The 12,948-nt window shown below is 33.8% G+C and overlaps 1 protein-coding gene across 4 annotated transcripts in view; it reads right to left on the reverse strand.

Moving 5' to 3' along the window:
- Positions 1–332: 332 nt before the first annotated feature.
- LOC123559700 (heat shock 70 kDa protein 12B-like) overlaps positions 333–12,948 on the reverse strand; it is an 88,992-nt gene continuing 76,376 nt past the window's right edge. For all 4 annotated transcript variants that reach the window (XM_053552442.1, XM_053552441.1, XM_053552440.1 and 1 more), the window contains 2 exons: positions 2,738–2,894; positions 333–2,524 (listed from right to left, as the gene is read on the reverse strand). In XM_053552442.1, the coding sequence (XP_053408417.1) occupies positions 1,455–2,524; positions 2,738–2,894 (1,227 nt within the window). In that variant the 3' untranslated portion in view covers positions 333–1,454. The remainder of the gene's footprint in view (positions 2,525–2,737; positions 2,895–12,948) is intronic.

Genomic DNA, 12,948 nt, shown 5'->3' on the forward strand with positions numbered 1-12,948 from the left:
GTACTTATTCCTCCTTCTCTCCTCTGCCTTTAATTGCGGTTTTACATCTGGCCGTGAGTGAATATATAGAATAGAATAGAAGGGCACATGTCTCATATACAGTTATTACCTGCTTCGCTCGTTGACAAACACTATGAGCATAAGATATCTCCCCTTTTTAAATCAAGCATTATTCCTTCCATATCCTTAAATAAAATTTTGCATCATTTCGGAACTAGAGATCCACTTAGAGATAACTATGCTTTCCTAATGCATGACACATTTCTTTGTAATAATACATCTATTAGAATTGTTATAGTTGATGCCTTGTAAGGACAAAAAACTACGAAGTATCTACATCATACAATATTTTGTTATACTATCTAACAACAATGTAATGTATAACAGACATTCAAATATTTTAGGATGCTTGCTGTCTAGTTCTGAACAACTTCTATAGAGACCATTGATACGAAATACAAAAACACGGTCTCTTGACAAAAATGGTCCCTAAAAGAATTTACCGAAGTTTATTTAGCAAGTGTTCGAACATCAGTGAATCATAAATGCATATTGGTATTCAAAGACAAAGAGCGAAACCCCAAACTCACTTCCAGTATTCAAACAGTCTCTCCACAAGTAATTTGATAATAAACAATTATTTTATCATTGGGTGCATAATAACACCTGGCTCCAGCCCATTTAATATCATTATTATAATTTACCAGTAGCTTACTTTATTGAAAGAATCGTACGTCACAGTATAATGTTATAGAGATAAAATTTCATTTTCTATCGCCTTATTGAAAAGTAGTCACTAAATAGGTCATGACTTTATGTTAACTTAAGAACACATGTTTCAATGTATTTTCATATTTTTTAAATCAGTTTGTCCTTTTGAAAAATCTTGATCTTGCGACAACATATCATCACAAAACTTTCCATGCAGCTGGACGGTAATACGGAGATAAGAAATAAACTTTATTTAGTCGATTACAATAATAATCCTTTTTCATTTCTCGTTTATGTTGGGTTTAGCACCGTTTTCAACAATGTTTCAGAAAATTAATGTACAGGTGCATTGTATCAAACTGTATAGTATCATAATGTTGAATTTGCATAACAAAGTGATAACATATTTTAAAACTGGTCAGTGTCTTTTTAAACTAATTACAATTAAATACATTTAACACCTGTTTGCAAAGATAATTATCTTTATGTAATTTATTTTCCAATTTTTAGTTGCTTATACTTTAGTTAACAGCTGTATCGAGGCCTCAATTATTCAGAATATTAAATTGTTTGTGGTAAAATTGTAATTGTAAAAGTGAATGGTCTGCATGCTTTTTTATCATAACCACTTCAAGAAAGTAGGTCATTCTTTGTCTTTAACATATCTATATATACCTAAACTGTTCTGTTTAATTAGTACCATACTCTCTTTTTCTTTTTAACTGTCAGATTATCAGATATTATCATTCAATCTTAAATACTGTTGAACTTATAACTTTATTCCCAGTCTTTTCATCTTCAAGTGCCACAATGACTTCTGTGCCACCAAGTACCATAGATAGATTAACTGCACGTCTAGGATTTTCGTCTAGTTCCTCAAATTCTATTATCATTTCCCCAAGTTTTGAACACCCTATGTCATCTATATATAATGGATCTTTCTCACTGGAAACGTATATTCCAAATAACATCGATCTTTGGTTACGGTAACCGGTGTAATAAGTTTCATTTATTTGCATTTCACCTATCTTTACTTTCGTACCCTTTACAATAAGTATATCAAAGACATCTTTACATCTGACGCCAACATCAGTCTTTACGCGTCTGTTTTGTGGATGCTTTCTCACCAGAAATGGCACAGCTATATCTGTACCATACGTATACCGAAGTATCCTCTCGGTTATTGATGCGGGGTTGTGACCGAAGATCAAGGCGCCTCTCAGTACTGTCGATGACGCTCCCTGTGGAATAACTACCTGCATTTCTGGGAAGGCTGATTTCATTGCACGTTGCAATAACGGGGACTCCGAGTACCCTCCAACCATAAGGATAGTTCTAACATCAGCCATTCTTTCATCTTTTAGCAATCTTTTCAAATGTTCAACAGTGTGATGTAATGACTCCTCAAATAATGTTTCGAAAACCGAATGTGATATTTTCAACTTGTCTCTCTTTATTTCTACTGTTTCTGCGTATGTGGATGCTGCTATTGCATCCTTGATTGTCATGTGTGTTTGCTGTTTGTTTACGAATACGTCAGTGAGTGACGCATGAAAATGCATAACTACCTTTTCCCCCGAATCAATTCCTGCTTCTCGTTTTTTGTATTCAAACTCACGAATCATATATAGCCAATCTTCCGTTTTCAACTGTTTAAAAGTTTTAAACACCGTTTCACCAACTAAATCACAGAGAAAGTTTTCAAATGCCTTATCAACCATGATTCCTCCCCAGTCACCTCCATTTGCAGCTCTGACTTCTCGTAAGGTATACTGACTTTGAACTTCATGAACTGTGATATCAATTGTTCCCCCTGTAAAAGTCAAATACAAGTCAGGATGACTGAGGTGTAATATTCCGTATTTTATCACTGAAACTTATGTCTCGTTAGTATATTAATTGGGAACCAATAAGAAGAAGAAGAAATTAAAATCATTTGGTAAGAATCTTAATCAAGTAGAATTAAAAAGCAAATGTCTGACCTTTGACCATACACCTATCATCTTATATTATAACAGTGCTTTACCTCCAGCATCGAGAACCATGTATTTTGATCCATTTGGAACTTCGGATATTGTCAAATTACCATCAGTAACGGTTGTATTTACAGGAAGATGCCGACAGTATAACGAGGCAGCTTCCGGTTCAAGGACTATTGTCAGTCTTTCTGTAGTTATACCAGCCTGCACGAAAGAGATTATTACATTATGTCATTCATTCCGTAAGCTTTTATGTTGTTATATTTTTTTATATTTTCGTGGCTAAATGAACAATTTAGGAGAGAACAAAAGAGTAGCCACAAAAATACCCATATGGTGGAACGTCCTTCCTTCTGTCCGTTCGTCCGAATTTGTGTCGTGCATATCTCAGAAACTATTTGACACAGTGGCATCAAATCTCACAGGATTGCTATTCAGCACCTGAAGTTGTGCACTTGGTGTCTTAACTGGGATCTCACATAGCCCGACTGGAGCTATGACCCTTAAAATATGCATTAAAAGGGTCTAAAAGTTTGTGTCTCATGTATCTTAAAAAGTGTTTGACCTATCCTTATGAAATATTATAGGAATATTATTCAGCATGTGAAGTTGTGCACTTGGCGTATTGATAGAGATATCACTCAGCCAAAGCAGAGTTATGGTCATTGTTTTAACCCAAATCATGCATGAATAATTACAACAGTTTGTGTTGCACACATCTCAACAAGTAGTAGACCTTTGGTCATGAAACATTATAGGAATGTTATTCAGCATAAGACATTGTGCATTTTGGATTTTTTCCGGATTTCCAGTCTTCCGATCGGCCTGAACCATCTTCCCTCGACCTCAATTGTTTTATTGGTTTTGAGAAAAAAAAATCAAAATTTGTTTCTATACTCGCAACCGGCGAGAGGCAGTCGTAGAGAAAGGAAATTATACAGAGATCAAAATGGCAGCGGTCCGGCAAGGTCATGGTTTGGCAGTAGATTTCGTTGTAAATCTTGATGTAAAATAGTTTTGTCTTTAATAATACACCAGAAGATTTGTATATCACTGCACCTAACAAGCCCGACACCATGATTTATCTGCTCTGTATTAATATCATACAAGAGTATGTCACTGTATAAAAAGAATTATGTGCATTTTTACTTCTTTTTATTAGTGACTATGTTTGTATCTTTTCTTCTAGATGGGTAAAATGTTTAATTTTTTTAATAAATAACTATTTTATATCAAAGGCCAATTGTCAATTGATTCCATATATATTGGAAAATTCCGGGTTTTCAAGCTGGAAATATACAAACTTTTATAGATGGATGTTTTGAAATGTTTCAATTCAAGTTCTTCTATAAAACATATTTTGAATATAACAGATTTTATTTTTTCACCTACCTAGCACACAGAAATAGATATAACCATTTTAATGAAAATTATAAATAATATGCAACAACTGTTCTTTATAAAGCATTTCTTTTATATATAGTGTATGAATTCTTAATACACATGTATAACATTTGAAATTATAGTTTCTGGCATATCTTTAAATCAGTTTTGGTATCTGGTTTATTTTATAGTATTTTGGCTCTTAGGTATTAATAATTGCAAAACATTCGTCTGGAACATGTACGAGGGGCGTTCAATATGTAATGTTACTCCGTATGTAGTTCCGTAACCGCTTATCATTTTTAGATGCGGTTTTCGGCACATTATAAAGCAATTTATTGGAAACAAAATACTATACAAATTATAAAAATTGGCATGTTCAAAGTAAAGATATAATCATTTTAGTGAGGTGTGCTCAGGTATACTGGATCATAATTATAATTTAGGTTTGTCCTGGGCATCCAGAATATCAGAAAAATAGAATAACTTGTAAAATCACAAAATTCTATCATTTTTCTACGAGGCACAGCAATTTGTGATGAGTTTGCTTTTGTTTTAAACTATTTATTGCATTTCTAGTTTTACAACAGAACTAAAATATTCTAAACTCGAGGTTGGTTCCATCTAGAATGGGTGTTAAGAGCGATTAATCAAAGTTGTAAGAACTAGTTTCGCAATTGAGAATTAAGATACTAGTATGAACTTAAAATACAAGATTTTTTTAAACGATGATTATCGCGCCTGACAAAATTGCAGATGCTTATTGTACTCACCTTATCATTTTTCGAGTAAAAATATACACATTCAATTTAAAACTGTTATAAACTTTTTTATTTTAGTTTTCATATGTGTTTGTAAAGATCATGATTTGTTTTATCTGTTTAAACTGAAAAATGAACTAGAGTTCTAGTTGTTGAATAGTAGAATAAAGGAATTGCATATTACAATCTCAATATTTTGGACATAAAATTGCCTAGTATACCCGAGTATACCTCACTCAAATGATTATATTTTTCTTTGAATCCACTGATTTTTATAATTTATACAGCATTGTCTTGCCAATAAATTGCTCTATAACATGTCAAAAACCGCATCTAAAAATGATAAGCGGTTACGGAACTACATACGGAGTAACATTACATATTGAACGCCCCTCGTAGTCACATTAAAATATTGCGGACAAGGCTTTTTTTTCGGTCTGACACCATGGTACATGCAAATGTCAAACGCCGCCTAGTGGTCAATGTTTTCTGGCTGTCAGAAGTCAAGTTCAGTTTTAATAGTGCCACAGCAACAAGAAGAGACCATTTCCTCTATAAAACACCTCTTGATATCAGGATATTGTATTTGTAAAGGAATTCAGCATAGGTCCCAGAGGACCCGAAAATATATAACGACATGATCCAAGTTTAAAATTATCTTTATTTCCAGATAAATCTATAGGATTATGTAAGCAGAAACAGACAACAAGATTACTTGTTCTCCCTTGGTGTCTACATCATATTGTGTTAATTAAAAATTGAGAATTTTGTTCGGTGTTCTGTCCTTTGATACCAAAAAAAATCCCTACCTACCTTTCTCAGTTTTATTTTCTAGGAGACTGGACACATATATCTTTTGGTCTTATGGCGGTTTCAAGAAATGATGCAATGTTTTGATAATCAAGACCTGAATCTATAAATTTACACATCAAATGTTATTGTTATGCTATTGTTTCTAACCTGTAACTACAACATTATTATGTTAAAATAAGATGTCAACTTGACAAAGTCCAAATAGTGTCTTATTATGTCAAAAAAGCTATGTTAATTTTAATATCTCTTTTCGTTTTCCATTTTAAATCATGCCTCAACTCGAGCTGCTTTTGAGAAAAGCGCTGCCTAGTCATCTGAATAGGTATGTATCTGAGTCAACCATGCACCAGTACATGTATCACTGACATCTGTGTACAGAGTGAGTTTCAGTGATTCAAGGGCCATAATTAATTCTGAAGTGTCTTGGCCGATTTGGCTAGTTATCGGACTTGGCCGAGGACTTATTGACAAACACATTTTGTTCGAGTGTGGTGAAGATCGGTTAATGTTCGACTTAGAGAGCGGACAAGTGTGTACAGAGCGATTTTTTGGTAATTCAAGGGCCATAATTCTGAAGTGCCTGGGCCGACTTGACTGATTATTATACTTGGCCAAGGACTTTTTGGCAAACACATTTAGTTCATGTTTGGTGAAAGTCAAATGAGAACTGTTCAACTTAGAGCGCGGACGAGAGTAAAAAGGTCAATTTTTGGTAATTCAAGGGCCATCATTCTGAAGTGCCTACGGCGATTTGGCTCGTTATCGAATTTGGCCGATGCCTTTTTCATAAACACATTTTGTTAATGTTTGGTGAAGATCTCATGAGAACTGTTCAACTCAGAGCGCGGACAAGATTTGTGACAGACAGACACACGGACACACACACAGTAGTAAATCAATATATCTCCCACACCACTATGTGGTGGGAGACATAATTAATCAACTACTTGCTTTTTATCTTGGCAATGGATTGACTTGCTAGTAGTATTATTTTCTGCAATGTTTTAACAGAAGATAAAAGGTAAGGGTAGATTTCTCGGACGCACAAATCACCACTAACACAGCCACCGAGCCACACATTTGCAAAGTCGGCCCACAACAGAAAGAAACTGTAACAGACTTTCCACCGGCGCTGAAGTTGGAATTGATAGCTTTCCAGTTAATCTATTAAGCTTTAAATCATTGACTTTTGATGCCATACTTTAAACGTCTTTTTGGTTATATCGTACTTTCGACGCAGTGTATGACAATTTTTCCTCTGGGTGGACCACTGTGCTGTGACATAACGTACTATTTACTCCGCCAAATATCAGGCAACAGTATGGACATATAACATGGTTCATTTCCTAAAATTAAACAGTATTTCGTTGATAAATACACACATAAAATTTGACTTCGTTGGAAAGCATACACACTCTCTGTGCAACACGCACACACATTAAATTGTGGAAAAAAATCCTTTTGTATGTTATTTTTACCAGAAACACAGAGAAGAAACGTTTGTACTTTCAAAGTCACGTCACTTATTCAAGATATCGCTATGATTCATCTTTTTTTCTTTGTACAGTTAGTATGTGCATGAAATTATGCAAGAAAGCACAAAGCGCGTACTTTCATGACAAACTGCACTAAACATAAAGAATAACAATAAGAGGCGTTTGTGTTATGGAAACTAATCTTTACCGTCGTAAAACTGCTATTTGATTTCCGTCACAAATACAAAAGTCCAAGGAATACACAAAATTGTATCCAACATGGTCAACATAGTCTTCACTTGAAGGAATGTAAACACGCTTTCATTGAGGAACATACACGTGCTGTCTTTGAGAAACGTTTTACGTTACACGCGTCAGCCCCTACTGATACTACGAAAACTATGAATCAATTAACCATCACAAAAAAAAGCAAAAATATTTCTGATAGGAATCTAATAGATGCATTTAGGGACATACACTGGGATGTGAGAATGTATACTTGGAAAAGATTTATCCCATTACAACAAGCCGTGCTTGACTTTTTCCTATTAACAAATTATTTGCATAGATATTTAAGAAATTGTGATACTGATATCAGTTATAAATCAGACCATTCTGTTACATTTCTAGACCTGAATTTTTTCAACATCTACTCATGGAAAGAGAATATGGAAATTCAATACCTCCTTACTAAATAATTCTAACATTGAAGAAGTCAATAATAAAAAACAGATGAAACTAGAGCTATCACTAAAGGTGATGAATGTATCCCCCGCATGCACCGACACAGTACACTGCACTTTGACGCACACAAGATTGCATAATTATGTGGACTGTATGTATATAGACTGTATGTATACAGTATAGTAACAAAAAACAAAGTCCCATAACTCTGCAATTTTTGTTGTTGAAAGAACATAACATGCCCCATGCACAACTACTGTTGTTTCTGATTACTTGTGTGAAGTTTCATTAAATTGTGTCAAGCGGATGAGGAGAGATGGTGCGCACAAAATTGTGTCTATATATATAGTATAGAAGAATATTTACCTAAAAGAACGTAACATGCACCATGCACAACTAGATTTGGTACTGATTACTTGTGTGAAGTTTCATTAAAGTGTGTGCAAGGGTTCTGGGAAGGGCCAACCCGCTAATGTTGTTAAAACTTGTGGCTCAACCCTTTTGCCTTTTTGTGTAATCTATATATCCATGCATTTGTAATATTCCTACATTTAGTTCGTTTTGTTTTTTTGTATGCATGTCTTGTAAATTTGTATTGTATTTGTATGGAAAGCAATAAAATATGATTAAACTAAGAGTTCGGAAGATAAGACGCGCACAAGATTGCATATGCAGACTGTATGTACATAGTATATTAACAAGAAACAAAGTCCCATAACTCTGCAATTTTTTTTTTATCTGAAAGAACCTAACATGCCCCATGCACAACTACTGTTGTTACTGATCACTTGTGTGAAGTTTCATTAAATTGTGTCAAGGGGATGAGGAGAGATGGTGCGCACAAGATTGTGTCTGTCTACGGAAACACAGACGCTGAAACCAGTATACACCCCCTCCCCCTTACAACTTTGTTGTCGGGAGGTACAATGATTTTACAGTATTTTGTTCCAGTATATGGCTTAGATACTGTTTTGTTAATGGATAGATCAAACATATGTAAAAACTGTAATAATTCTAACAAACTTGATAGTTGACCACTAGAGACTAAATACCAAATATTAAAGGATTGGACCTCATGGTTCTGGACAAAGATTTTTCCTATATAAGTCAATGTAAAACAAAGAAACACCCTGGGCGTGGCATATATCGATACCAGGGTCATGATTAGAGCAGTCAAGTCTTGGAAGAGAACCACTAAAACACACCACATACTAAATAGCTAAGCTCTTCTCTCTACAAGACTATTTAAACCATATGCCCCCGGGAGAGACCAGTTTTAATCCTAGTGGGATAATTTAAACAATCTTGGTAGAGGGCCACTAGATGATGCTACACACCAAGTATCAAAGCCCTAGGCCCTGTGATTTAGGGCAAGTCAATTTTAAAAGTGTTTCCTTACATAAGTAAGTAAATATATAAAAAGTATGTGACCCCCCGGGGCGGAGTCATACTTGACCCTAGGGGTTAATTTGAATTTTTCTGGTGGAAGACTACTAGATTATGCTACATACCAAATATTAAAGCCCTAGGTCCTGCGGTTTTGGACACGAAAATTTTCAAAGTGTTTCCTTAAATAAGTCTATATAAACCATGTGACCCCAGTGCTGGGGCATATTAGACCCTAGGGGATAATTTGAACAATATTTGTAGGAGACCACTCGATAATGCTACATACCAAATATTAAAGCCCTAGGTCCTGCGGTTTTGGACACGAGGATTTTCAATATTTTCCCCTATATAAGTCTATTTAAACCATGTGACCCCAGGGCGGGGCAAAAATATAAATTGTATTTCTAGATCAATGGTATGCACGTTATTTGAAACATAGCTTAAATGGAAACTTTCTTGGAGAGTTACACAGTTTAAACTACTGGGTATCGAATTTGATGTTGATTTAAATAAAACGGTTGAACTGAATTTTCAGAAAAAGATAACAAGTATAGAAAACAGCATTTCTTACTGGAAAAGAAGAAAATAACATTTTTAGGAAGAATAACAGTTATTATGCCTATACCTACTCATTTTATTCACAAGATTACCCTCACCTTTAAAACAGTTTGCAAAAGAATCTTAACGATATTTTTCTATAACTTTGTATGGGATTGTAAAGCAAGAATAAGAAACAGTGCATTAATTAAAGGGTACATGGAGGGAGGCTTAAAATGGTAGATGCAGACGTTATTTTATTTAACTCTATGAAAATTAAAGAAAGTTAATTAAAGTTAAGAAATTTCCATTAAGTGTAATCTGGTTAATTCTTTGTTTGATATGAATTGTGGATTTTTTTCTGAAATAATTATGAAGAAATTAAAAAAATATTTTTTGGGGAGATGTTTTAAAAGCTTACATAATGTATATTGAAATGTTTATCATTTATGATTCTGAACAACTGTTAAATATGCCACTATTCTACAACAAAGGTCTTCTTGTTGATTCCAAACCCGCATGCCAGTTCTATATGAAAGAGACATCAGATTAGTTAAGGATATAATGAAAGAGGGTTGCAATTTTGTAGACACTATTTATCTAAAGAACACCACAGAGAAGAAACTCAACTTTTTACAGTATTTAAGAAATAATTTATAGCAAAAGAGTGCTTTAACACTATTTATGCACGATGGGTGGTTATACGTCGGGCGTAATAATTTCACGAGGGCGCAGCCCGAGTGGAATTATTTGTACGACGTATTACCACCCGAGTGTATAAATAGTGTTAAAACACGATTTTGCTATTAATTATTTCGAATCTAATATGCCCTTAATCTAAAACAGTAGACAAAATATAGAAGCGCTCTTTCTTGATCGCAACAAAAACTTTGACGTCATCGCACGTTAAAGTGACGTCATTCTAGCGTAAGAGTGTATTAACAGAGACAAGTATATTAGAATGTGGATTAAGAAATGCTTTGAAAACGATTATTATTAGAAAACAATGTTATAAGTAATAACCAATTCTCTGTTTTTATAACCCTTGTATAAATTGTTAAGCATATCCTTTGTTAACTAGGAAAGACGTAATTAAGGTTATTTACAAAACATTGATAAACAATAAAGAGTTACCTAGTAGTAAAGAAAAATAGTTGAGGTTGTATGAACATTGCAATTTTGACTAGAAACCATTTTAGTTATGTTGTTAAATGTTCTAAAGATACATACATACGGTGGCTGTAAACGAGGCTATTACACAGAATTCTACCAACCAATTCACTTCTGTTCAAAATGAACATTAAAGAGAACAATTTATGTACATTTTGCCAGGAAATTAGAAAAAAAAAACTCTATTTCCCTTATTTTATGACTGCAGTAAAATAAACCCTTTTATTCAGTATGTTTGCAAAACGTCAAATAATATGATCAAACTTTAAATTAAATAGTATATAAAAGTATCTGGTAAAATGACAGTAAAATGGACATTGTATTTTTAGGCTTGCGAACGAGTTCGCCAGACTATTATTACAACAAATCGAAAGTCACAATGATCAACCATCTGTTGAGACTGACCACATAAAATCATTCCGTGCCAAAACAAATAGTTCTGTCATGTATATCATTTTTACAATGAATTTGTTTAAAGATTGTTAAACTCACCTGTTTCAACAAAAGCTATTATTTCAGCCATCTTATAAGCGTGTTTTCTTTTAAAGAAAAAAGATTTATAAGTAAAAACAGAAATTTATAAAGGCTTCGCTAATTACATACTAAGTATTCAAACATCCTTTATTAGGCTGGTGTGACGTCACTTTTTATATGCATGTAAACAAATTTATTTTTAGATTGTGGGATAGTCTATTTCAAGTAGATGTAATGCGAACACGATGTACACAAACTATTGCACTTAAAATCTAGCAATTTGAGTTTTGGTTACAATTTTATAACTACTTACGAACCTAAACTACATTTTGTGTTAGAAACATCGAAATCAATCGTAAATATACATTAAAACTCTGACAGACATAAAAGCGATATCATTTTATATCCCTAATTCCAAGTAATAGATTTTTCTCCAGGCATCTATTTTTAGATTTCCAGAAATTATTTAGGGTTTTCCATGTTCTATTGTAGGCTATTTCCGACTCATGATAAAAGCTGTACCGCAGTAACGTTTATATTTATAGTTTTAAACATGGTTAATTATAGGTATTAATTCGGAAAGTCAACAGTTGGGTCCTAAGTCGATTGTCGGGCCACGAAGTGGAAAGTGGTTCCTTTGGCACCCAACTATGTTTTACCTCTTTGGGTCTCTTTGATTAAAACTGATTGCTGGGTCAAATTTTTATAATACAAATTTAAAAGGGACTCTTTAATTAACCAAATATGAGTATATTAATAGGAATTTACTACAGTTGCCTTTATAATTTATAATTTTAAAAATCGTTATCAAAATTTAAGAGGAGTAAAAACCGAGAGTTTTTTTTTCAGAAACGGCGGTTTAATTTGGCAACGTAGGGTATCCTTACTTCTTCTACCTTTTTAGTTCCTCTGTTTCTGGTTATTGCTTTTTATAGTACACAAATGTACACCAATTTTGTTTGCAATGCTCCTAACCAGTAGGAAGTCTTGTATTGCAGTGCAATATTTACTTGTTTGTACCCCCTAGAACATACACGTTATAAGCAATTTCATTGTCCTTAGGATAAATTCCTAAACACGATATATTGATATGACCTTATACGTATCACTGCTTATTTATAATTTAATGCAAGCCCAGGCTATATTAATGTCAACGGATCAACTTGGCTTTAAAGTGTTGACTTTGGAATCATGGTGGGGATAAGAATAAGGTTACAAGAGTTGCATAAACCTGTTTAAATTAACCAGTGATATGTTTGCTTCTGACAGTTACAAGACGGTGCCCGACTCTGTTCCTTTCATAGTTCACTTTGCCCTCGTTTGTCTATAAGTTTTACTTCATTTATATTATATACATATGTTTATGTGTATACATCAATACATACACTGCTACATGAGATTGATGAGACTGCTCTCTCGGAACCTAACTTTTTCCGTAAGATATTAATTTCCGTTTTGCAGATTCCCAAGTGAGAATTAATTGCCGTTTGTCTCACTAATTGTGTTATCCACAACTGGACAAACACAATGTGATTTTGCACCAGCTATAGTCTTTAATATCCTAATTCTACT

The sequence above is a fragment of the Mercenaria mercenaria genome, chromosome 10, assembly GCF_021730395.1.
Source record: "Mercenaria mercenaria strain notata chromosome 10, MADL_Memer_1, whole genome shotgun sequence".
In the NCBI taxonomy this organism is placed as follows: domain Eukaryota; kingdom Metazoa; phylum Mollusca; class Bivalvia; order Venerida; family Veneridae; genus Mercenaria; species Mercenaria mercenaria.